Source organism: Colletotrichum truncatum (genome assembly GCF_014235925.2).
Source record: "Colletotrichum truncatum strain CMES1059 chromosome Unknown Contig_0002, whole genome shotgun sequence".
Lineage (NCBI taxonomy): Eukaryota > Fungi > Ascomycota > Sordariomycetes > Glomerellales > Glomerellaceae > Colletotrichum > Colletotrichum truncatum.
Window position 1 is genome coordinate 3,924,486 of NW_027222399.1, and position 26,270 is coordinate 3,950,755.

The 26,270-nt window shown below is 51.7% G+C and overlaps 5 protein-coding genes across 5 annotated transcripts; 1 reads left to right on the forward strand and 4 right to left on the reverse strand.

Moving 5' to 3' along the window:
- Positions 1–1,116: 1,116 nt before the first annotated feature.
- Positions 1,117–13,625, reverse strand: CTRU02_204006 (E3 ubiquitin-protein ligase huwe1; the record flags this gene model as incomplete). Its single annotated transcript, XM_070204304.1, has 6 exons — positions 1,117–1,211; positions 1,269–1,613; positions 1,668–5,642; positions 5,694–6,257; positions 6,297–13,518; positions 13,578–13,625. 6 exons carry the CDS (start codon positions 13,623–13,625, stop codon positions 1,117–1,119), a joined length of 12,249 nt encoding a protein of 4,082 aa, XP_070062067.1.
- A 2,572-nt stretch (positions 13,626–16,197) lies between these two features.
- Positions 16,198–16,326, reverse strand: CTRU02_204007 (uncharacterized protein; the record flags this gene model as incomplete). Its single annotated transcript, XM_070204305.1, has 1 exon — positions 16,198–16,326. The coding sequence occupies one exon, from the start codon at positions 16,324–16,326 to the stop codon at positions 16,198–16,200; it is 129 nt and encodes a 42-aa protein (XP_070062068.1).
- Positions 16,327–18,069: 1,743 nt separating this feature from the next.
- CTRU02_204008 (TBC domain-containing protein) lies at positions 18,070–21,151 on the forward strand (the record flags this gene model as incomplete). The annotated part of the gene is made up of 4 exons (XM_036731836.1): positions 18,070–18,171; positions 18,278–18,767; positions 18,828–21,031; positions 21,089–21,151. 4 exons carry the CDS (start codon positions 18,070–18,072, stop codon positions 21,149–21,151), a joined length of 2,859 nt encoding a protein of 952 aa, XP_036576396.1.
- A 774-nt stretch (positions 21,152–21,925) lies between these two features.
- Positions 21,926–22,612, reverse strand: CTRU02_204009 (40S ribosomal protein eS8; the record flags this gene model as incomplete). The annotated part of the gene is made up of 2 exons (XM_036731837.1): positions 21,926–22,482; positions 22,549–22,612. 2 exons carry the CDS (start codon positions 22,610–22,612, stop codon positions 21,926–21,928), a joined length of 621 nt encoding a protein of 206 aa, XP_036576397.1.
- Positions 22,613–24,086: 1,474 nt separating this feature from the next.
- On the reverse strand, positions 24,087–25,650 carry CTRU02_204010 (uncharacterized protein; the record flags this gene model as incomplete). The annotated part of the gene is made up of 8 exons (XM_036731838.1): positions 24,087–24,586; positions 24,643–24,704; positions 24,758–24,879; positions 24,940–25,191; positions 25,245–25,312; positions 25,366–25,402; positions 25,450–25,469; positions 25,524–25,650. The coding sequence occupies 8 exons, from the start codon at positions 25,648–25,650 to the stop codon at positions 24,087–24,089; spliced, it is 1,188 nt and encodes a 395-aa protein (XP_036576398.1).
- Between the last annotated feature and the right edge of the window lie 620 nt (positions 25,651–26,270).

Here is a 26,270-nt window from a genome sequence, read left to right on the forward strand (position 1 = left end):
AAGGTAAGGGCTGCAGCACCTGCTGATGTTTGCAGGCTAAGGTCGGTTTCTGGGCGAATCGAAATGCAGCGCGGGGTCACGATGGAGGGGTATGGCTATCGGTTATCGAAAACTCTCGTACACACTGCCTTTCTCCGGGAGCTTTGAGACGTTCCACGGTGCGCGCTAAGTTAAGACAATACTGAGTCTTTGAGATGTATGGAGAAGGGTGGTCGGTCGTATCTGGTTGCCGTCAATGAGGTCAATTTGTGCTTTCGCTTTGTACTTGCGGTTGTCACCGGAGGAGACTGCGGGAGAAGGGGGAAAAAAAAAACTAGTGCCCTTGCCGTCATTGTTCCGGAATCGCTGAGAGGTCGAAAAAAGAGTGTGGGGAACGGGGCATGGATCCCGTGTCCTCGGTTCTTTCCTCACCGTCCTTCACCGTGCTGATTTTGCCGGTACCTGTCCCCGTGCAGGCTCTACAAGGCAATGTTCAAAAGAAGCGTACCAGTCAAATTCGCCATTGAAAAAAAATCCATTTGATACCATTTGGAAGGGGAAAAAAACACCAGCTGGCTATACCTGACATGCTAGGCTTTCCTGCACATGAGGGAGACAAGATACCATCACATAAAGAGTGATAATAAAGTTCCTCATTTCTTCCTGGCCCTTTTCCCTAACATCACCATACCAGCATCGGAAAGGGCCGGGCGAGCATCCACCAGAAGGAGCTCAGCCCACCAAGACTGCGAAAAGCTTGCCAAAAAATATCCACAAATCATTAGGAATAGGAAGTGTCATCTACAAGACGTATTGAGCATACTCTACATACCAAAGTACCAAACCAAAAACAGCTAGCTGTGGTTCAATGCGGCCTGCACTCCACATAGAAGCAACCAGTGTCTTTGGGTCCAGCACCCATCTTAAAATGAAATGATGAGAGTATCCGGGCTTTAGCCACTGCCTTCTCAAAAACTGACATTTGTACATGCGGCCCAGAGTCCAATGATGATGCCCTTCCGCTTAATATCACACAAGTCATCCACTCCATTTACCGTGTCCTGTGTCGCCCGCCCCTCAATAGTGCAAATGCTGGCATAATCGCAGTATCATAGTCTATGTTTGCGCGCTCTCGTCTTATGCAAAGCCAAAATAGTCGCTTCCCGCCGTAATGGCCTTCATGAGCTGTGCCCGAAGTGTTTCGTAACTCTCGTACTCGGGGAGATCAAGTTCTGCATTGTCTCGTCAATTGCATGGCCTCCATATACATTTTCCAGATAAGTACTTACGATTGAAGCATGTATGAGAGCTGGGAAGGCGCTCTTTGTTGCCGTAATCACGATGGATATTGAAACGGTTGATACCATTCATGCCTTCCAGTTCCTTGAAACCGTTGAGAGGTACCTTACTGGTTCCAGTGACGAATTGCAATAGCTTAGCCCGCTCTTCCTTGTCAAATGACCGAATCGCCCTCCAGAACCACTGGATTTGCTGTGACGACGGGTTATAGTTGTGGTACTCAGTATTGCTCTTCCAGTCGTCAACATCAATGTCAGGCAAGCCTGAGATGAGCAGCTCTAGTTCCTGCTCGTTGAATATGGAGATGAGATCAGCTGGAATGATGTCGTGGAACCCTGATATACCCAGTTAGTAACTTTTTCCTTGGCTGTTCGGCCTGTGAATCTTACCCTTAAGGAAATGTTCCATCTGATCCCGGACCGAGGACAGAAGTTTGTGTTCCACGACCAATCGGACGTAGTCATGCTTGTTCTCTTCGGTAACGGCAATGTCACGGCCGTTAGGACACAAGTCAATGGTGCGAGTAACGCCGAATTCATCATCCTCAACGGAGAAAGTCTCGGTGATGATGTCGGTAATGTCATTGTCAAGCATCCATACCAATGACTTGTAATAGTCTGGGTCAAATGACTCCATGTCCTTCACAGACACGGACTTGCCGAGGATGCGTTTATAGACTGCACGACTGAAGTAACAGTCAAGGACCCTGCCCTCATACAAAGCCTTGCCAATGATGCGTCCGATAAACTTGAAGAACATCAAGTGCTCGTCGTTAATGCCACTCAGTGAGTTGGGATGGAACGTGGTGCGATCTGAGGAAACAGGGGTGAAGAGTGCATAGTTGGCGTCAAACATCTGCCGGGACAAAACTTGGAACCACTCGCGAGTGACACCTCCAGCGTCCACACCCTCTTCATTGTGGAATCGTATATTGAGCTTGCCGTACTTCATCTCGTCGCCAGTTTTGAAATAAAGCGACTTAAACGAGTCATGGAAGACATGCTCACGACGGACAGAGAGCTGCAGCGCGGGGAACGATGGTCGTTGGTTATTATTGGACCGACTGTGTACACTTCGGTTGAAGTAGTTCCGCTTGTTGTCGAACTCAAGCACCTTCGGGTTCTTAACGAGGAGCGCAAAAGTTCCTGACATGAGCTTGGGGCTGTTTCGCACTAACTCATTCAAGATGCGGCGGTGATCCTCCGTGAAAGTGAAGAATAGACCAGCCATGCGGTCCTCTGGGGGCGGGCTAGAGAGCAACATCTCTTTGCTTGACTGATTCTGAGCTTGCGGAGCATCATTCATTGCGGTGTTCTTACAAACGACCATGAGAGACTCAATTAAAGGCAACAGGATGGTGGCCACATTGACCATGTTCTCTCTTTGGCGAATGGCGCTGAGACAAGCGCTCAGCTTCTCCCACATGGTCGAGAAGGTGGAGTTGTGGTACAAGGAGGTGACTAGGTCCTGCTTTTCGTTCTTGATTGCCTCAGCCTCTTCGTCGGACTTGTCACTCTTCTTTTTGCTATCGAACAAGTGATCCAGAGCGGTCAAAACACGGAGAAGTTTGTTTTGCTCAGATGCCCCGGGCGAGAACTTGGCAAGCGCGACACCTTGGATCTCAGTTCCAGAGGTAGCTTTCTCGATGTGCGGAAGGAGCTCATCAAGATCTGTAACAATGTTTTCACTCAGAAGACGAGCCTGGCGAACCAGTTCTTGTCCAAAAGTGGCCTTGGCGCCAGGAATGGCAGACAAGTTCTTGATGGCCGAGATGGTGTTCTGGAAAGTCTTGGAGCTACATTCGCGAGCAACAAAAATCTTGACGACAAGCGTAAGGTTATGTGGAGGGATTACCGGGACTTGCATTTGTCGCGGTCCTTTCTGGATTGACTCCGACTTGGCGTCTTGGCTCTTCAAGGTCTCTGGTTCCTCACCTGTTGAGACACTGGCCGACTTGAGATCCTTGGTTTCGGCGGCAGCAGTGACTGTGGCGCCAGTTGCTTCGCTGTTTGTCTGTTGCTCAGTTGACGTAGTGGCTTCACCAGCCTCGGCCGCGTTTTCTGCAGCCTTCTTCTTCGCGTCGCGAGCAGCCTTCTCAAGCGCGTCCTTGCGTCGTCGTTCCATGGTCGCGAGAGGCACAGTGATCTTGTTGAGCAAGTCGGCTAGGTAGGCCATGACCACTGAGCTCTCCATTACCAAGTCTCTATCGAGGAGAGTGAGCAAAGAGTTGATCGCATACTTGTGGGATTTTGAATCCTTGGTCTTGCCCTTCCGGCTAAGGGTACGTTTAAGGGATGATCCGACAGTCTCATGCTCCGTTAAGAAGAGCATTGGGATATGCGGGTTCTTCGTGGACAGATCCTGCAACAGATCCAAGCACTGGTGCACAACCATCAGCGGTGATATCTCCGAATTCGACTGGTGGTGTCCAGAGGCGCTGAGCGAAGTCAGAGTCCGCTTGAGGTTCTGAGGGGTTCTTGGGTCCGCATCCTTGTCCTTGGGTTTCTTAGCTTTGAGAGAAAGCTGGCTGAAACTGCGCTCAACAGCGTCCATATCCGTGCTTCCCTCTTGAAGAATCAGAAGAATAGTGCTGATGACCTCGAGGCGGTTTTGTCGGTTTTCGCAGACATCAGCCAGGACGCTGAAGAGATAGTTGCGAATAGAACCAATCTGAGAGATGAACATTAGGCGTAGTAGCGTGGCGACTCCAGCCTTGTCGAGCATCTGGACCACTGTCCGGCGCTGTACCTTGTTTTCATGATTTTCTCCAGATTCTGGCTGCGGCGGACCCGTTCGTCGCGCAGCTACAGGCGGGCTTCTGCCTGCTACAGCAGGATGGACGGCGTGCTGCTGAGCAAGAAGTCGGGCCTGGGCAGCCATTTCAGGGGGGAGATGGTCCATTATATCTTCTCCTTGATCCATAAGGACCTGTTGGCGCAGTTCCGGAGGGAATGTCAGCAGGATACTGGCCGGGTCCATGTCCACCGCAATCTGGTCTTGACCTGCAGTCGTTACCTGGCGCCGTTGCTCGTCTCTTTCCCGCCGGCGCGCTTCTTGACGTTCCTGTTGAACAATTTCGAGTCGAAGATCCTCAGGAAGAGCGTCAAGGAACTCTTGGAAGACTTCACCTTGTTCACCAGTGGCAGCGACCTCGCGGGCTTGTGAGCGTCGAGTGCTGACCGTCTGGGCGATGACTTCCTCCCTAAACTCCTCCGGAAGAGCAGCTAAATATTCGGGGTCAATACCAAGTTCGGTGACATCTACTTCCTCCCCCCTAATGGTTGTCAAGACCCGGCTACCGTCGGCGGCCGCCTCGTTGTCAACAGGGGGCGCAGAGGGTGCAGAAGGGACCTGCGTCTCAATGCCCTCCATGGCGTGAGGATCGACGGTTTGTCTTTGGGTCTCTTGGGCAGATGCCGCGTCACGCTCGCCTGCAGCAGCCGCAACTTCGGCAGCGGCCCGCTCTTGCTGCTCACGCTCTTCGGCCTCTTTCTTCTCACGTGCCGCCTTCTCTTCAGCTTCTTTAGCCTCCTTGATGCGTCGTGCCTCTTCCTCAAACTTTTTCCGCTCCTCCTCACGAATCTTGCGTCGCTCTTCCTCTTCGGCCTTGAGCTTCTTCTCAAACTCCATAGCCGGAGGAACAAGCTTGGAGAGAATGATGTTGATGAGCTTCTGAGCCTTTTCCACAAAGTGTGCACCGCCGAACACCATCCTGGCTTCTTCTTGGTATCGTTCAAAAGTCGATTCAGGGGTAAACGCAACAGCCTGTTGAGGTTCGTGGTATGTAGTCTCGCGACGATTGTCTGCTCTGGGCTCGCGGGGTGCGACGTGGTACTCGCGGACTTCTCCCCGTCCGTTCTGAGTTATGGAAAGGTGAACCGCGGATTGACCATGGCGCATCACCGGAAGAGAGGCGACAAGATCGTTCAGAATGGCAATGGGGCTGTTTGACAGCTGTGTTCCTACAGGGCCAAAGATTTCAGGAGGCAGGCGTAGACCTATCATACCAGAGCCCGGAGGGGGACGAGGGGATGATTCCCGGCCCTGGCCGTTTCGGCGCAGTAGAGGGTTGACACCATCATCGGCATTGTTGGGTACCGCGCTGGGCCTGTGCCGGGGCGAAAAGTAACTTCTGAAATCACCCAGTGGATCCCGGCCGCCGCCAACCATAAAACCAGGGGGGAATGGACTGCGGTGCCCATGTCGGTGGCGGTGGACATGATGGGGATGACCACCAAACGGTTCAACAACGAGCGTGTCCCAGCCCAGGGCTGCCGGGAGATTAGGGGGCGGGTGATCGTGGGGATAATCCTCCTCGTAGATGAGGTCGTCTTCATCCATGTCCTCATCGTCATCCTCGTCATCTGAAGCTATTATTAGCGTTTCGAAATCCTTCCTAGCATATGTTGACCTACCATCTTCGTCACGTCCATCATCAATGTAGTGATCTCCAATATCGTCCATGTCGTCCCCTTCGTAATCTTCTGGGTCCATAACCGCTCGGGCAAGGTTGTCAATGATATCTCCAGGTTCCATACCGTGCATGTGGACCTCATCTCCGTCTTGAACATCGGCACCATAGTCTTCGACGTCGTCTTCATCGTCGTCGTCATCTGTGTCTTCACTTTCCCAACCTGAGGCGCCGTCGTCATCGATAGGATTGCCATCTTCGTCGACGATCTCTTCAACCACGTCGAGATGGTCGTCCATGTCGTCCATGTCATCGGAGTCCATTTCATCATCTTCGCTCATCTCATCGTCGTCTTCGTCCATGTCATCATCATCTTCACCCATGATGACCTCAACAACGCCAGGGTCTCCGTGGAGACCCTCGATCTCGCCCATTTCGCCGAGCTCCTCGTCTTCATCGCTGACGCCGTCTTCGCCGTCATCAGATACATCCTCTTCGCCATAGTCGAGCTCATCGCCGTACTCGTCGTCGTACATCTCTTCATCGTCATCTTCTTTGATGGGATTAGCTTGCGTATTATGTCAGTTAGTGGCAATGGATGTCTTACCATCTTCATCCTCCGATTCGTCATCGCTTCCACGAGGTTCGAGCATGCCCAAGGCTGAGTTGCGATAGAGATCCGGAGTTTCTTCTCTATCATCGCTCATGTCCGACATTGACGAAGTTGAGATAATTTCGTCGTCCGCATTGTCGGGAAGGGATGTAGAAGGCAGAACGTGTGAGCGGCTCAGTTCCTTGGCTGTGTCTGTCAACACTCGGAGCACTCTTAGCACATACTTGATGGCACGCTTGACGCCAGCGTGACTCAGGTCAACTTCAGCAATCGATGAAGTCAGCTTGTCGAGATAGCCCTTCTCATACATCATCCTGCGCAGTTGAGCCTGGGACCGGCCCTGTGGGGAATCCAGTGCTCGCTGAGATGTTGATTCCTTGTCCTTTTCGCCAATGATATGGTTCATCAACTCAGCAAGGCACTGCATCTTAGCGTAACGAGTGTCAATAGGTTCCTCAGGTGTAGCAGCACGCTCGTATGCCTTGAGGATGGTGTCCAATACGAATTTGCGAACGAAGAGTAGGTCAGGTTCCTCGTCGTATTCAAATCGGTCCCGGTTCTTGTCGACCCCCCTTTCTCCAGTTTTGGCTACAAGTGAAACTAATACCTGCTGTGCCTGGGCAGAGGTCGCCGCCTTTTTCTTAGATAATATACTGTCACCATTGTCGCTGAGGCTGCTGCCTTGACAAAGAAGGTCGTTGATGAGGTAGTTGAGAACGCTTGACCGGGGCTTCACAGGCGTGTTTGTTTGCAACGGGGCGCTCCGCTTGAAGTTGATAAACTCAACCTTTGTTTGATTGTAGCTCTGGAGGAGTTCTGCAAGACAGTTGAGCAAGAAGCACCGGTAAATAAAGATCGGATGATCCTCCGCCTTGAATATGGGCTTCGAGGACTTTTTATCTTTGTCTTTACTGTCAGCAGCGTCCTGGCCTTCCGCGGCCGCATCTTGAGACGCGCTCTCCGCAGCTGGGGCGCTGGTCGACGCGACGACCTTCGTATCTTTAGGAGGTTGCGAAGCCTCCTTATCATCTACCTCTCTGTAATTGAGCAGCTCGCAAAGAAGGAAGTGAATGATGCCATGGGGATTCTCGACCATCGGGCGCTTCAGTTCATGCGCTGGCTTTGGTACATCGGCCATCTCCTTGTCGTCTGCCTCTGTTGATTGCTTGACGTCGTGGATGGAAAGATCCTCTGTAGCTTGTACTGCGGGTTCGACGCTCGTGTCCTTGTCCGCAATATTAGCGTTGGTCTCGGTTTCGGGCTCCTTGAGTGCCAGCTGGTGGGCACGGGTACTGCCTTCGCTTCCCGGTGTCCAACGAGAGAGCTTCGTCATCTCATTGGTAACTTCTACAAAAAGATCGGGCGAACGCAGTGCAAGCGGTGCCATGTTGCGCAAATATGTGCTGAGATCTAGATTTCTCTGGGTACGCTGGGGGTTTTCAAAGAGGCTGCGCACCTCGGCGCGCATGATCTGCTTCAGAGTATCCTCGTCCTCCACGATGTGTCTGAGAATTGCCATGATGCTGCCAGTGGTCTTCGTCTCTTTTAAACGAGCAGCGCCGGCACCTGCAAGCTGCTTCGCCATGACAAACAAGCGCTGGAGATTTTTCTTCTCGCCGACCTTTTGCGCAATAGCTGGTTGCCGAGTAAGAATGACAATCACTCGAAGGACAGAAGTTGCGAGAGTCTCCTCTTTTCCGAGGACAGGTAGCAGACGAAGGATGGCCTCTAGGAGATCGTTCCGCTGACTGTCCGAAACAATCGGATTGCGTGGAGGCAGAACTGGAGCTGCTACAGCTTCGTTCTCACTTGCAGGTGGTTTCCACTGTGCCTCCACAGGCTGCTCGTCATATGATAAGAGCAACTCAACAATTAACAGAATGTAGGGAATCCAGGGAGGCAGCTCCTCGTTTGATGTGGGGAGAACCTTCAAGTTGAGGAACGAGACGTACTCATCAACCTTCTCACGCAAAGTGTCAATGTTGCATTTGAAGAAGCTCTTCTCCTGCATCAGTAGAGCTAACAGATGAGCGTAGGCGGCGATGCTTGTTCCGTTCGACTTGGAATCACTGTCGTCAAACGACAGAGACGTCAAAGCATTGGCCAAAGTAGCACCAACTTCGTCTCGAACTTCGTCATTCTGCTGGCGGAAAACCATGGCACTGATAAGCTCAGAGAGCTCGATAGCCGAGTGCGGGTGGGCTCTGACAATATCAAGCGATCTATCAATGAGATTCTCTCGCAGCTTGGCCCGTTCCTTGTCCAAGTCTTCTTTGGCCGTCAGGCGACTCTCGGTCTTTGTTTGGTCTCCAGCGGCGTTTGCTGGCGTAGAGGTACTAGGTCTGTCCTGTGCCTCAGCAGCGTCAGCAGGGCTGTCGGTACCATTGCCGGCGCCCTCAGGAGAAGTCCGTTCGCTCAAGTCACCAAGGACAGAATCCCCAAGCATACGTTCAAATACAGCCCCAGCCCCAGATATAAAGTCGGGTGCGGCATCAACTGCCATTGCATCCGTGTCGGCAGCGGCGGTGGCGGCGGCAGCGACGACGGGAGGAGACACCTCCTGCTGGCTAGAAGGTCGTGATAGATCAGGACGGTTTGGGGTGTAGGCGTCTTCTGGGGGTATAGGGTTACGTGGTCCGGCTTTGCCAGCCTTGTGGATACGGCTGTATTCCGTCGCAGACGGCTGGTTGCCGTTAGATCTAAAGACCGCCTCCCGGGCCAGTTCCTCATCAGCGCCATCCTCGAGTAACTGAGTGATCAGCTGGCTGTGAAGTGGCCAGTTAAACTGGATCGAGGTTTTCTTAAAGACCTCGGGTACGGGCCTGTCTCTAGAGGACGTTTCGTGCTCGGCGGTGGAGATAATCTTGAGGATTTCGATAATTTTGGCTACTGACTCAGGTCGCAGTCTCTCGATCAGAGCAGACTCCCAAGTCTCGCGGATCACTGGTAGCACTGCCATGCGCACCTCGACAACTATTTGGTGAGCTATGGGGGACTCGGGACGCCTCTCGGTTGATCGGGGGAGAAGACCAAATTGAGCAGTAGAATCGGCGATATTCTTGCCATTAACGAGCGCGGCAAAGAACTCGAAAATCTTACCGAGGCCAAAAGAGGCGACTCTCGCGCTCGCAGTGGTGCCCGCATCTGATTCGCTAGTCTCTTTGCAGATCTCTGTCGAGAAGCGTCGCACCATTTGAGTGAGCACGTCGAAACCACCTTGCTCCAAAAAGGCAATCAATACTGGCACGACCACTTGAACTGAGGATCGGTCTCCAGATGACCGAGAAGAATCCATAAGCATCTCCGTCAATGTGTGAAGCATAATAATCCAGTAATGGTACTCCTTCGCCGTGGGCTCAGTTAAAGCAACAGAGGGTCTCAGCTGGTCGAGAATGGTACCAGAAAGCTGCCTGGCGAGGTCTATGTGCTTTGGTCGAGAGTAGGGGTCTCGCTCACGTCGCGGGAAGAGAGCCTTGCCAAGTTGCTGGAAGAAAGGGAATGTTGACGGCACCATCGAGTGTAGGAGAAGACGGAGAGTCTCATAGTTGCGGTATCTGGGTGTGGTTTGCTCCTGCTTGCTAGGGACCTTGTGCTGAATACCGGGGTTTGTCGCCTGAACACCCCCGCTCCCAGAGCCCGGTACATCCTCCGACACGGGAGCACTACCAGTGTCAACCTCCGTTGTAGCCTGTGCTCCGGAAGGCCCTTCAAAGGACACCATGACATCGCTCCCGGGTGCTGGCCTCTTAGCCCACCAATGTTGGGGGAGAACATTATGCTCTGCACCTTCCTCGGCCAACACGGCCTTGAGAAGGGGCCCCAGAGACTTCACCAAATCCAGATAATAGTCAAAGACATTGATGGGATACAGTTGAACCGAGTTGGACCTCGGAGACGAGGTAAAACACTCGTACAGCGTCTTAATCAATGATTGTGCGTTGAGCAAAGCTTTAACCATCTTAGTGCCCTGGAAAACCCGCTCTTGTGCTTCCGCGTCAAGGCTTCGGACCTGCTCAACTGTCATCTTGTCATCAGGGCTAAGGAATGGGCCGAAGTAAGGAGTGTCCTTGTTGTACACGGCTAGGGGTCTGAGCGTTTCAACTGATGCTTGCGCACGCCTGAGCAGAGAAGGAAGACCAAGAACAGGAGACTGTTCGACAAGCTGTGATATGACGAGATGCAGTGTCCGGGACGCATGCGATTCGCAAAAGTCATGCGGAAGACTGGGCAGCTCAGCAATGTCCAACAATAGCTCAATACCTCCGTGATTGATGAAAAAGGCCTTGAGCGTGTTGTTGTTGAAGTAGGCAGAAAGAAAGCTAGATAGAGCGTAAACATAAGGCGTGATATCATCATATGCGGTGGCAGACGAGGATGACTCGTCACTTGTGCCCGCAGGCTTCTCTGCCTTTTGTGACGACTCAGCAGCATCAGACATCTCAACGTCCACATCATCACGGGAGCCCTTGTCCTTGTCCTTGGATGTGGAGGCGGTCTCGAGGCGACTCTTCAAGTTTTCATCAGCGGGAACAGGCTTCTGGGTTCCGTTGTTGAGAAGTAATTTGGCGCCCCAGTTGGCAGTCTTGGCCTTATGAACACCTAGGGACCTCACCCTGGCAACCATATCAACGACAGAGTTCGAGATTGGGCGCCTTAGGTGAGGGTGATGCCGAGCAAGCTCATCAAAGCTTGCTCCGACGTTGCTTGCAAGGTGCGGATCTGTCTCCATTGTGTTGACGTGGGCTGGGCTCTCAAAAATCTCCAGGAAGGACTCGAAGGCACGTGATGAAACAACCATTTGCAGGCCAGCATTGTTTAGACATATGGAGTTCAACACTTGCGGTACAACGTTGATAGCGTCAGAGGTTGGAAGAATACCCTTAGCCAGTGGGCGGTCATGAGAGGCAGCCAATTCCTCCTCAGGAGGTGGGTGGGAACGACTGTCGGACTCAATCTGAATGGAAGCGTCGGACGGATCAGGGCTGCTATGATCATCGTTTTCAGCGCGGTTTGCGGGCTCTTGCTCCTCAGATCCCTGTGGAGGCTGAACGGCTGGTTGGTTGGTAACAGAGTGGCTAGTAATTGCCTCGAGATAGCTTACGATCATGCCGGATTCGGAGATGGCAGCAAAGCTCGTGGGGTCGTTATTGATGAAATCGCTGAGAACTGTCACTGTGTTCGTCCAGAGCACTGAACCGAAGCGCTTAGTGTTCTGCATAATTTCTCTGAGACTTCCAAGCAGCTCTGACTTGTCCACGAGATTACGTAAAAGCCGATCGGTGTTGCCGCCATAGCTGTAAGAGTTGGTCATCATATGATGGACAAATTTGAGCACCCATTTCAGAGTTTGCTGCTGGTTGTATGGTATCTCATAGTCCACAATCTGGTTGCGATGCTCTGGCTTGTTCCCTTGGCCAGCCTCGACCAGCTGCTTCGCTTCGGCCACGGTGGTGACCAGCAAGTCAGAGATGGCATCGAGGCCAGAACCACTGAAAAAGGTTTGGAAAGCGTTCTGGTATGACCAAATCAAGCCATCGATAAAGGCAAGGATCATGGACTGGTTGCGTTGGGCAACGTCAGATCTGATCTTCAGGATTTCCACCAGAATGTCCATAAGACCAGCGGTAACCATCTCAGCGCCAATTCTAGTGGACATTGCAAGGTGAGTGGTTAGGGAGAAGAGGTTCGTCCGCCACTGATCTATTTCGGTGATCTGGAGACCACGATCAGGCTCGTCGGTCTTCATGCCTCCGACTGCCTTCCGAATGACATAGAGGAGAATACCGTGGTTGACATTAGCGTTGAGTGCAGATAAGACATCCTGGTATCGGGCGGCATAGTTTGAAATCGCCTCAAGTAGGGCCAAAACAATGGACTGGAGCCAGAGTGGCACTTGTATAGAGCCGTCAGCTGGCGGGTGGATAAGCTCTGCTAACTGATACGCGAGCTGGTAACGTCTGGTCTCATCGTTGTCATGACGTAAGACCTTTTCAACAAAGGTGGTCTCCGGGTGGATGTAGGCAAGGTTTGTGATGGCCAACAGTCTAATAGCCAGGGCTTGCTGTCTGGATTCTGCGTTGCCCAGAAGAGCCTTGGCAACTCTTAGCCGATTGAGCACCTCATACTTTGCGGAAGGCGGCATATCCGCGGGACATCTTGAGAGCAAATCGTAAATAGGAGTAGCAGCCACTACTGACTGTGGTAGATCGAAGACTCTCTGGCTAGAGTTGGCATGTTCATTCGACATACCAGGGCTTCGGACGCCCAAAGGCGAAGTATCATCAGCAGCGGGCTGACGAGCTGATCTAGGGGTGTTTTGTTGTGAACCGGCCGTCGTGCTGCGTCGCAAAGGGGTAGGGGTGGAAGGAACGCTGGATGCGACACGGTCGGAGGCTGTGACGGCAGGTTGGTCGCGGGCTGTTGAAGGCGCGGTGTAGGAAATCTTAATGTCACCCCAACCGTTCCAGCGGCTGTTGTCAGTCGTGAGAACAGCGCCCAAGTCGTTGGCAAACATAACGGCGGCGTTTTTCTGGCTCGAGGATTGGGCCTTTTCCTTCCCTTTGGTAGCCGAGGTAGGCGTGCCAGTTGTCAAGGAGTCCGAAAGACTCACGATGGGAGTCTTAGCGAATGGCAGAGCGAGGCTCTGGACACGATCGAGATCGATTTGGTAGTGGTTCCCCAGCAGTGCAGTGCTGACGGTACGGGACGCGCTTCCTATACGCTTGACCGAGGCCTGGTATCGCTGAGCTAGCTCGGAGCTGACCTGCAGAGTAGCCAGCAGAACGGACAAAACCGTGGTGTTGAGTAGCTTGTTCAGGACCATGCTACTCGAATAGATGCTCCGGTTGCCGCAGTGCTCCAGAAGCACCCGTGTGAAGTTGAGAACAGCCTCGATGAGCTGTCTATCGCCATCTTCCTTGTAGCCCAGCTTGGAGAGTCGCTCCCCATCCCACGTCTCGTCACCGTATGATTCGGTCTTGGTACCTCTGTTGAGAAGTAGATCGCAGCTGAAATCACGGCCTTGAGGGCCCTGATCGAGGTTATAGGTGGTACAAAAGCAGTCCAGAATATTGTCGAATCGGTTGAGAAGGGGGATCCAGTGGTAAAGATCACCTCTGGGGAACGGCCATCTTGTCGGGAACTTGGACAGGTGGTCTGGGAGAAGAGGTAAGGGTGTCGAGCATGCCGACGTGACGAAGTCCTTCAGCCATGGAGACTGCGGATGATTAGCCGAGTTGACCGGAAGCGGGCATAAACAAGAAAAGATGGACTTACCAGAGTCTCAGCATGCTTGGGCTGCATCTGCTTCGTTATCTTCCCCATCGTGGGCGGGCGCGGCCAGGCCGCAGGTTCATAAGTGCAGCTTTGCTAACTAGCCGGTGCAGTGGAGTGGTGTTGTTCGCGCAACAGGGTATCTCGTAAGCGTTGCGCAAACGAACGCGTCGCAGAAAGGGTATCTTGATTTTTCGATGGAGTACAGAGAAGAAACCGAAGAAGTATAACGTTTCGTAGTTGAGAAGTCAAAAGTCGACCGGGCAATGATCAGAGAGCTTGGGTCTGATAGGTACAAAGGTGCAAGGTCGGGTGCAGGACGTCCTTGCAGGCCACTGTACGAACAGTTTTGCCAAGCGGTCAGTCAAACGGCCAGCAGGGTGCAGTTCTTGGGTGGAATGTCTACGATTCCCAGAGAGCAACAGGCGGCTAGATCGAGCCGTCGGTCGCAACGAGTGTCAAGCGTTGAGTGTTGGTGAAAGGTGGAAGGCGGAATGGGAGGTTGTAGAGTTTGGTGGAAAAAGAAGTTGCAGATGTCAAATCGGTACGGAAGGTAGGTGCGGTTACAGTGGGCCCTTTGCGTAATAGCAAGGTAGGTAGAGGTAGCTTCCAGCTCCCCAAGCCAGGCAGTGAGGGCACTTATTTTTTTTCCCCTTCCTGGTTGGACGTCGTCTCCCGTCTTGCTTGGAGTGGTGCACTACACCGTCAGTAATCAGTCAGAGTGGGAGGAGCCAACTCGGTCCATGCTACTTACTACCTAGGTAGAGTAGGCAGAGGCGGGATGTTTTTTTTTTGGCGGGCAGTGACCAGTGAGGCATGAGCAGAGGGACACTGTGTGAAAGTGGGCGGCAGGCGGTAAGGCTGGCCAGGAAATTCCGCATGAGCACAGTGAAAGTGGGACGACGGAGCAGAAGGATAGCGGGGATGTATTCGCGCACGGTCCATAAATTACATGCTGGATCATGGACGCAGTCAAGAAAAAGAAAGACAGTCAGCACGGTACGTACCTGATGGATGGCTAGCCAGCCAACAAACAACAAGAGCCTTTCTCAAGTTTAAGGTGAGGTACCTGCAGTTTGCAAAGGTTCTTCTTAGTATACCATCCAGATAGTAGAGACCTCTCTGCCTGTTCTTTCTTTCCCTCTCTCATTCTATTTGTCATAAAAGTGAACACAGTAGATAGGTGCTTGCCACCTCATCCCCCCTTAATTTTTCTTCTCAAGCCAACGCGGTAGATGCTGGCCAAGTCATCTAGCGGGGCAACTAGCTAGCCGGCTGGCTTGCCATGGGAAAGTCCAGCATGTGCTGCTGTTTAAGGATGCTTCAGCAATTAACTCATTATGTTCTCTAATCACCACTCACCCATCGGTGAAAGTAGGACCGCTTGTCCTTGATTCTCCTCATTTTGAACTATGTCATCTTCCTTATGTTACACTACAACATGCAAACTTAGTGTAAGGCATCTCTGGCAGTCCAACTCAACTTTGGCTTACGTACAACCACTACAAAGTGATAATGTACAGCGCCAGAAACAGTGGAATCCAGCAAAATACTGGGACTTGGGCTTCGCCGTGAACCCCACCTGCTACGTAGGTCAACGTGCGAAGACATAGCGTACAGTCGCACAAGCCTAACGGCACAGTTCGATGTCATCATTGGTTTGTCTGTCTGCATCTTGTGGCCCGATTCTTCCACTTTTAAGCCAAGACCCAACTGTTCTCCAGTCACTTGCTTGGGCCGCCTGTCTGCCTTACTGCATTTTCAGGTCAACGTACCTACGAAACGGCCGTATATGCATAACGACGATGCAGGAATAAGCCCATGGTCTCGAGCAAAATGTATGAGAGAGGGCATTGGATGTAGAAACAATTTGTTCACTAGTAGTATAGGAGCCGTTCAAAGCGACCGGCGCCTCTCAACTTCCTTCCCAACTTCTTGCTCCCTATTATTTTTCCCGTCACAGAGATATCCAACGTCCTCTTCGTTCCCCATGTCCCTCTCCCCACCTCCAGCACTTACCTTTCGTCATTTCTCCATTATATCTGACATCTGGCAATAAACACTGTCATCAAAACTGAAAAAAAAGTGCTTCATTCACCAAGCTAATAGCAACAAAAGAAGTGACATGATATGGTGGCTTTTCATACCGGGATTCAAACAGCTCATGACGAAACAACGTTGACATGAACATCTGGGTAATGTTCTCTTGCTTTGCTTTACTAGATTCGGACTTTTTTGGTCATCTTGTTTGGGGTCTTGATGATGGGTATCTACACTGTCGCCCGTCCATTAATCAGGATTGCGTTTACAATCGTAAACACGCCGGCCAATGATGAGATTGATGACGATGAGAAAACAAGGACGAAGATGAGACTACGAAACATAGCGACTGATAACTATTTGTGTATTCAGAGCCAAGTACTCAAGTGAGGATAAATGTGTACGGTAGGTATAAAATAAAATGAAAACGAGACTTACGTAGTACATGAGGTCTCGCCTACATATCAACAAGTGTGTTCGCACAATCATCGAACTCTGAGCGACAAGCTCTCCAGGACTTTGACCGGCCTCACGTGGCTCAATTTCAGTCTCTGGCTGTGGCTGGTTCCATTATTCGAAGTGACTAAGGTGTGCAGTTTTTGTGGGTGGCGCGAGCACATTCCAATGCCTCGAGGCTGTAGAGTGCTGAGGAAGGGGCTGAATCAACAGGAAGAGCACTCACGAAGACCAAAGGGTAGACGGGTGTGTCCATGTATGTCCTCGATGAGAGACAAAGACGTAAAGTGAAGTCTAATGCAACTACAGCCAACCGACTCCTGCTTTCGTCAAAAGTGAGCTTTGTGCAGTTGCTTCTCGTAATCGGTTCTACCAACAGTCAAGAGAAAACGGCGTCACGCTGGGCTGCGGGCCCCTGAGAAGGGGGGATAGGCAAGGGACGGACGAGATCTACCACCCGATTGTAACGGCGCATGAATATGCAGATCGTGCGGACGGGGAATGGCGGGAGATACCGGCCATCTACACTGCAAGTCGCTGACGAGCTAAAACAAAAGAAAAGTATCGGCCAAGTATCCTGTCAACCCCGATTCTATGCTTCGGCGGCCAGCCATCGTGCCATCCAATAGACTTGTGCTGCAGGGGCAGCGGCTGTTGGGCTGAACATGGCTATTTGGAGACAAGCTCGTCTCGGGAGACGCGCACACATGCTTGAGACAGAAACAAACAAACAACAAGAGAAAATTTCCAATACTCAACCCTGTCAACTTTGACTTGACTTGGGCTGACTTGTCAACCATGCCCGTCATCCGATGATGAGATTCAGGGGAATAAGCTCTCGTGTCCAAAATGACAACAAAAGAAACAGGTCCAGACCGCTTATTAAAGTCTAATACAACGAAATCCTGGAGGGGTTACAGTATTCCGAGAAGGGGATGTACCACAGGTGAAAGTGATGCTGGGGGGGCGACGCCCAGAGAAACAGGAGGGACAGAAGCTTCTGGGAGGCTTCAAAGGGCTGGGAAAAGGGCCCGGAAATGCTGGGCAATTATCAAGAAACAAGAGGTTCCCTGCTCTGTCGATCCCAGTAATTTCCTTTGGCTGGGTCTCCTAAAAGGGGACCCTGTCATTCATGGCATTTTTTGGGAATTGCGAGGGCACGGGGGTAGCTTTCTTTACTCCGGGCAGGAACGTATAGCACCCAGACCCCCGAAACAGAGAACGATCCCGTGCCGTAGCGGAGGCGCGCTAACCACAGCGGTGCCAGTTTACTGGCTGAGAACGCCTATCTGGTGCTTCTCTCTCCCCTCTCCCTCCCCTGCCCCAAGCGCGAGACGGTTGGTGGGGCTCAGGGTGTTGAGTGCCAGGGGACACTGGATGATTTCGAGCGAATACGGGTACAGTTCATGACCACTACTATCCACTCAACTGCTGTTCGGTAGTCTGGCTCCAGGTCCCAGGTCGGTATTGCAGCCATTCCTGGCTGACATTGGTGGGAGTACACCTGCCTGTAGGTACAAATCCTAGGCCCCCATCTCCGGTGAGGCTCAGCTTCAATTCCCCATCCCCAGCCAGGATAAAAAATAAAAAAAAAGGGAGAGGGAGAGAGAGGAGCACAGCTGCACGCCACAATCCGTTCCTATCAAACCAAACTCCTCGACTCGACCCTCCGTCCTTTGACTCTCGGTCGTCCGTCCTAGCAAGAGCAACGACATTCATCGCTTCAACAACAAAGCATATCCCCGCGACCAGTTCTGCACCCCACGATACACAGCAGAGTATCCTGCAGCGTGTTGTACCTTACCACAAGTATTCTTCAACAGCACAGACGACACAGTGTACATTTGCCCTGCGCTGGATCCCTATCTCCATGGCCACCGCCTAGTTTCAAGTTCGACCTTGAACCACCCCCCCAAGGACAGCTAAGCCTGCAAAACCCCTACGAATCTGCAAACATACAGAGGTCGGCGAGAGTTGACCTGCAATTCTCGACGGCACCATGTCGCAGCCAGACGAACCCGTCAAGTCCCCGACGAAGGTAACGAAGGAGAAGAGGCTCTCTATCCAGTCTGATTCGGATTCTGATTCGGATAAGGAAAATGTAACGCCCCCCTCCTCCCTCGAGACACAACAGAGCCCATAGGCCTCCTGATAGCATAAGACAAGGCAATCGAGTAGGGTTGAGTTCGCTGACATGATGGGACTAGCTGCAGGATGCATTCGAAGACGCTGTCGTCGATGTCGCTGAAGTAGCCAAGGTGCCTGCAACCACTGAGGTTACTAAGGTACCTGAGATTACCACAACACCTACCAAGACAGCTGAGGTTTCCAATGCATCTGACGTTGCGAAGGAACCCGAGGTCCTTGAGGTCGCTGAAGTTCCTGAAGTTGCTGAAGTCTCGGAAGTACGCTCCCTGACCTCAAGAACGCCGTCAGTCTCAAAAGCACCACCCACCGAACCTACGGAGCCAGACTCGCCGAAAAAGGAGAAACAAGAGGAGAGTGAAGTGGAGGAGGAGGAAGCTCCCCCAACACCCGCAAAAGATAACCACGTTGTTGCCGACGAGTTCAAGAGCGACGAGGAAGATACGGGAATTAAACGGAAGCCGTCTCCCGTTTCCCACCGCCTCTCTAATACCTCAAATTTGGACAATGTTAATCTCGACGACGACCACACGGCCGCCCCACAGGAGCCAGGTCCGTTGTTTCGCCGCATGAACTGATTGACGTGTGTCAATATGCTAATATTAAATGCAGAACCGAAAGCCAGTAGCCCTATCCAGAAGGCGCCATCCAAGAAAATATCAATAAGCAGCATCACTGGCGCTCTTCCATCCATGCCATGGTCACCTCCAGCAGAACCATCCCCAGCCAAATCCCCCGGTGCATCGGCCGCTCCTGTGCCGCAAGTTGCACCCCTTGCCCCAATACCACACCCAGGGCCTCCGACAAGGAAGCTTACCAGCCCCTTCTCCTGGCTTTCTCGAAACAGCGGTAGTAAGGAGAAGGAGACATCTCCCCCACCGCCCGCATCTTCACCTCGAAGGAATACTGCCAGCTCTATCGCCACTTTGACGAGCAATCCTGAGATGAGCCTTGGCAGACTGGACGAAGAGAAGGAAGGTGACGGCAAAAACGGCGTGAATGGCGTGGCTCGCCATAGTTTGAAGGACCGCTTCAAGATGGTCCGGATGCGCGAAGAAGCAGGTATTACGCTTGATGACGAGAAGACACCTGTGCCGCCACCCAAGGGCGTAGGGCTGGCTACGCCTCCTGCCCAGAATGGCAACGATAAAGAGCTCGGATTTGACCAGCCACCTAGATCCCCTCTTCCGACGACTCCAAACCCAGCACTAGCACCAGGGACAGTTTCTGGTGTATCTGCCGGTCCATCTGACATGCCTGATGCCCAGGTAGATTGGGATCTGTGGCAGTCGGTGGTCTATGAAGGACCTGCAGTTGTCTCACGTACAAGCGCAGAGGAACTGAACAGGGCTATTGCCACTGGAATCCCTAGCGCTATCAGAGGAGTAATTTGGCAGGTCCTCGCACAGAGCAACAACGAAGAGCTGGAAATAATGTATCGAGAGCTCGTTGCCAGAGGCACCGACAAGGAAAAGAATAGGAACAGCAACAGCACTCTCAGCTCAGGCAGCCATGGCAATCTCAGCATATCAAATGAAGCAGTCAACTCATCTGCTTCGTCAATTCACTCGGAGCATTCAGCTGTCAATATCATGCCCTCGCCGAACGAGAAGAGCGCTGAAGCAGTGATGAAGGCACAGCAGGCGGCAACGGCGGCAAGGCAAAAGAAGCAAAAGGAGGATGCGGCTATGCTGCAAAAGCTCGAAAAAACTATTCGGCGCGACATGGGTGCAAGAACTAGCTTCTCCAAGTACGCTGCTGCCGCTGGGCTTCAGGAGGGTCTCTTCGGCGTGTGCAAAGCGTACGCGCTGTATGATGAGGCCGTTGGCTACGCACAGGGTATGAACTTTTTGATCATGCCCTTACTATTCAACATGACGGAAGAAGAAGCCTTCTGCCTTCTGGTTAGGCTGATGAACCATTACCAGCTGCGCGACCTTTTCATTCAAGATATGCCAGGCCTTCACAAGAATCTTTACATTTTTGAGCGCCTGCTCGAGGATTTCGAGCCCGCCTTATACTGCCACCTCCGCCGCCGCAGCATCTCACCTCATCTCTATGCCACCCAGTGGTTCCTGACGCTGTTCGCTTATCGTTTCCCTCTGCAATTGGTGCTACGAATTTACGACCTGATCCTTTCAGAAGGGTTGTCGGCCATTTTGCGGTTTGGTATTGTGTTGATGCAGAAAAACGCGGCCAAGTTGCTCGCGATTTCGGACATGCAGCAGCTCACTGTCTTCCTCAAGGACAAGCTCTTCGACGCCTACATTGACACAGCTCCAAGCGCAGGAAGCATTCTAGAGAACGGTTTCTTCGGTAGCTCCAGCTCCAGTATGGACAAGGAAGTCTACCGAGCCGATCAACTTGTCAGAGATGCTTGCGATGTCAAGGTCACTCCCGAAATTCTCAAGGCTTATACCGCTGAGTGGGAGGAAAAGACGAGGGCTGAGAAGGAGCGCGAGGCTGAACTCGAGCAGCTGCGCAGTGCCAACATTAACTTCGCCATTAAGGTGCGTAAGCTCGAGGAGCGCGTCGAGGCGTACGATAGTGAGCAAGCGGCCCTTGCAACAGAGCTGGTCCACACCAAGGTGGAGAATGAAGAGCTCAAAGACGAGAATGAAAGTCTCAAGGGACAGGTTCGTGAGCTGCGTAATGTCATTGAGAAGCAGCCTGAAGAGCTTGAGAATGCTTGGAAGGCGGAACGTGATGATCTCATGAAACGCAACGAGAAGGTTCATGAAGAGAATCAGAAGTTGGAGAAGGAGTTGGCGGAGTTGGAAGAGGAGCTTGTCCAAACAAAGATGCAGTACGCTGAGGTAAGATTGGTCAACTAAGCTCGTCTTTCTGAATCGCGGCCACTAATTGTCTTTTAGATCAACTCTCAGCACGAAACCCTTACACGCAAGTGGACGGACCTAAAGCGACAGTTCGCCTAAGTGCTAGGTCGTGATACAGCCCTGGCAACCCCAGAAGCAGAGTTCTCTGAACATCTTAATGTAAAAATTAATGATAGCTTCCCATGAATATGGGGTTTTGTGTGTTTGCTGGCCCAACGCACATCAGGGCGGTAAATGGTGCTGGCGGTGAGGAAAGAGGCTGAGAAGCAGCGGTTATTGTTTGATATTCCAAACATAGAGATACACAACAGAAAGAAGTGGGGATCCGTCAGTCAACACATGTCCTGGCGAGGAGTTGATACAATTGGAATGGTCACTTGGCCGAATCTTACACGGCATCGTTACGACGCAAGCCGTACTGGGAGGCAAGCGGTAGAGTTCTAGCTAACAAGTGCTCTCGCTAAGCTTACATAGACGTAAAGCTATTCAATGCATGCACAAAAATATACACACAAACAGAATCGAATCACGACAAGAACTTGATGAAAATGACGTTAGAAATGAAGGGAAGTTCAGGCGGGCAAAAACTTGGTGGTATAGTCTTTTTGAGTTAAACCTAATAAACCCAGATCCGTCCGTCGGCTCAGTTTGCTATTCCCCAAGCCTACTTATGGTAAGCTGATCACGCCCCCTGGATGCTTTTGACCAGACGACGAAAAAAACCTCTTGAACACCAAGAACAACCGTTGCCCGATAAAAACGTTGTTTTTCATTCCCGTTAACGTGATTTCATAAACCACTGTCTAACACAACCCATATTTTCCATTTCTCCGGCAAGAAAACAGCACGTCACCCGTTAGAGAGCGCACTAGTTTACTTGTGGAGCTTGCGCTGGTAGAAGGCAAGCTCCTCACCCTCAAGGATGTAACCGTCGCAGCGGCCGGACTGGCCGGGACGGGAAGAGACAACAGCGTAAAGACGACCGGCCTCGAACTGCTTCTCGATGGCGTTCTCGACCTTGCCCTGGGCGGCGTAGCGCTCAGCCTGCTTCTTCTCGACGGACTTGGACTTCTTGGTCTCGTCCTCCTTGACACCGGCAGCGGCCTGCTGCTTCTGCTGGCGGCGACGGCCAAGAGCCTGGCCGTAGTGAGCCTCGTACCACTGGCGGAAGGGAGCGGCATCGATCTGGACGACGGCGGACTTGGTCAGGGTGTTGGTGCGGACAAGTTCGTTGTTGGAAGGGTGGTAGGCGACGCCAATGACACGAGTCTTGCGGGTGCAGCCCTCGGAGGCCCAGGCGAAGTTGCCGGAGTCGAGACGAAGGGCACGGTACTTGTGGTTACCACCGCGGGTGCGGACAGTGTGGATTCGCTTGGGGCCGATACGGGTGCTGGCACCCTGGCGACCGGCCTCGAAAGCGCGCTTCTTCCCTGTTGAGCAGAAAGGTCAGAACGCATGCTTGATTAGAGCATACGGGCTTTCGAATTGTTACGCACGGTAGTAGGCGCGCTTGGCACCGGAAGCGGAACGCTTGTGACGGGAATCTCTTGAGATACCCATGATTGCTTATGCTGTTCGTCGGAAGAAACGTTAGCACCATGTTGTAAAAATTTTGCAAGTTTAGAATGTGACACAGGAGAATCGGCACAGAGGGGTTATAGAAGAGGAACAAGAGGTAGAGTAGCGTAATGCCCGCCAGGGAGAAACCGCGAAATGCCTTGTGCTCTTCTCGTGAATAAAACAAGAGACGGGAAAATCGAGATATATCGCTGTCACGGTCGCTTCTACCGCTACTGCTGCTTCTTGTGATCCTCTCCTCTCTCGTTCTCCTGTGATCGTCCACTAACCTGATGGTGACTCAGATGCAATCGAGTGGTGGCCGGCGTTGGGTGGTTGATTGTCGAGGTTGTCGGAATGAACTTTTTTCGGAGCAAAGAGAAGACTGGATAGGAATTTTGCAGTTGTGCGGGCTCGCTAACCCCACAGAGGTCAATCCAGCGTGCACGGGCCAGACTAGGGCACATTTATTGCCTAAGGCTCAAAGGCATGAGGAGGGCTTACCAGAAGTCTTTTGTGGGTTCTGATTGGATATAGTAATGTATGTGGGTCACCACCGGCGAAGCCCTGGATCTACGCTGACCGAGATCTTCTCACCGAGATAATAGGGGCTGTAAGGTTCAGGGAGGCCACCCTCGAGAACTCGTCATGGCAGTGACGACATCCGTTTACTGAATTGGTCTCGATCCACAGCTTGAAGAATATCCTCAGTCTCACGAGTTGCTTTTTTCTTGAGAGAAGCGTCGCCACTACGCAACTACCACCTTCTACACATCACTTCATCTGTGAGACTACGAACAGTATACTCCCTGCAAACAAGCCTCAATGCAAAGCACTGGGTCAGAAATTACATTGCCAGCTTCATTTACTTCCGTCACCCAATAGCAACCTATGACGAATGCCCAAAAGCATGTATCTCTGGGTTTGATCCCACATTATGCGGGTATTTCTGTTTGTCAAATTTGTTTGAAAAGGGGCCAAGAGGAAGTTCCCTTTCTTCTGTAACAGAATGAAGCGGATCGAGTGCCCAAAGCCGATCGGATCCGGGATGTCTTCATAAGCATCGGACCCCCGTCTCGGTGTGCCATCCGGCCCTTCTTTCGATCCCCACCTCAACAATCGGATCTCTCAGGCACGAAATGTGTCAAATAATTTGTCTAACGGCTTGACAGACAGGCACGCCTGAGTTAGGCCGAACCACTAGCCAGCCTGACCGTCCATGAGACTGATCACTGTTGGTAATTACGGAATGACTTAATGTTTCGAAGAAGTGAATTGACCTGTCCATGCAGGCTGTTGATCGCGCAGCGATTCCTAAAATGAGGCCTTAGACAGTCAAAGTGGACATGCCCGTTCTGCCAGATGCTATGTTGTATATACATTAAATAACCGTCGAGGCCTTTCCTAAGACATTTATATGTACTTTTTTCCCCGCTCTACTACTGGTAATCCGCTTAAATATAATCTCGTTAGCGTCCTAGTCGTCTGATATCCAACCTGTGCCATTGTGGATGTCTGCTCGACTCTTCCGCCTCGCCATGGGCCTTCCCGCCGGGAAGTACGGGTCCATGACCTCTTCTGATGTTGGTCTTATGTCATTCTTCACCTTGATTATGCCCATCTCCACGCCTTGTGCTGAAAAAGGCTGGTCTAGTTCTAGTGGTAGGATGTTCTCCATACTCTCAGTATTGGTGCGTGTAGAAGGGCCGTACGAACTTGAATTCTGCGATAGCTTTCCCAGGCCCTGTTTTTGCGCTGCCCTTGAGTACGCATTCTGTCCCAGGTAGGGTTTGGAGCCGCCTATCGTCGTTCGTTGATTGGGGTAATATCTTTTTGAGTATTTGCCTGTTGAGAGGCCGAGTGCCTTGTTCAGGGCCGGGAAGCGGGATATCAAAGGTCTCAATGAAGGAACGCCAGAGCAGATGATGAGGGCACAGACTTCTACTTCTGACCAAAGTAGGGGGTCGGCAACCAAAACTGTTGTCATTAGCTGCAATCCTTCTATGGGCTTGTTCTTGACTGATGAGACTTACAAGTAACGTCCCGATCGAACGCATTAATGTAGCTAACTCTGATAACGGAAATAACGCAAACCCTAGGAGAATTTAGTCTCTGTCTGAGGCTGTTGGGAAACTCAGGGTCGTTTACAGTAAGCCTAGGGATAACATGAAAATAACACCGCATCGCTTGGCAATGGGTAACTGCAGCTTCCAGATTGTTGGAATAGGCTGGATGAAAAGCACCAGATCTGTCAACAACTTGATAACAAACTACTTGGAGTTAGCCACGTGCAATTTGTAGCAGTCTTTTCCCAGTATCAGAGTACATACGGCAGAGTAATAAAAGATGGTCAGGTCCAGGCACGTTCCAGGCACAGACGGTGTCCAGGCTCTTTGAATAGGAGCACATCTGAAGATAACCACTGCAGTCTCTTCGATACCTTCCGCAAGCAATAAGGCGATGAGAAACTTGTTGATTCGTTGATATACTTGATCTGGGAGCAGTCGGAGGTAGAGAACAGCGAACGACATCTTGACAGTCACAAAAGCCCAGATATAGGTAAGTTGTGTAACGACTTGATACTGCAAGCATCCATCAGTAATGACCTATATAAAATCGTTCGTTTCCGGCTTACTCTGAGGAATTGGGCAAAGTCGGATTGTGGGACGTCTTGAAAATGCGAACCCAAGCCAACACCCGTCACTATTGACAATTAGCTTATGAACTGAGAGTAATAGACGCAAAGTGTGATTTACTGGCAAGTATAGCGCTGCAAAGAGCCATTGCGAGCACCTAGTTCTGTTAGATGGTGCCTTGAATGTAAAATGGAGGCTCAATACCCAGCTAATTATCACCAGTGCTAGCAACTGTCAGCTCTTATGCCCGAAACTATCCATTCGCCACAATTACTTACTATCGTCCCATCCAAGACTCCTCAAGAACACGCCTCGTACAAATGTCCTCATGGCGACAGTGAGCGTGATGAAGGTCATCAGCATAATGGTGACGCTCGCCGTCTGGCCGACCTTATCATCCGCCATGCTTGCTGATGATTACCTACAGGTTGATGATGGTGTTCCTCAATGAGTCTAGAGAGAGCGGGGACCGAAGTAGTTATCATCAGCCCGTAGTAAGAGACGGGGTGAATTATGTCGGGATGGACCATGACTGACAGGTGGTCCCCTACGTATGTACTTGACAAGGTCCGTTGAACGCTGATGCATTGCGCAAGAGCAACGAATGCGAGCCCACTGCCGGCTTTTCGATTGCTGTCTGATCTCTCCAGCGATGCTCCCGGTCAATGTTTTGAGAAAGTAGTCCGAAGAAAGAGATGGTCTAGACAGCCCAGGTTGTCCATTCTAGGGTCATGCGTGCAGCGCGGTGCCGGGTGATGGGCAGCCAGCTGAGCAGAGGCAAGCCTAAGTCTGAGCTCCGTTCGAACCAAAATGTCCGGGTTGAAGCATAGGCTTTCCGCAGATTCCAGCGAGAGGTTAACTTGCGAGCCCCTTGCTTGGAGGTTAAACTTCCAACGACCAAGTTTCACAAGCCCAGGGCTGGTCAATCGCTTCAGGGAATGCCGGTCAGAACATCAGGCTCGGCTACAAAATGGGCCACACGTCCAGACTATTGGAGACCATCATTGGTGGAGCAAGACACAACA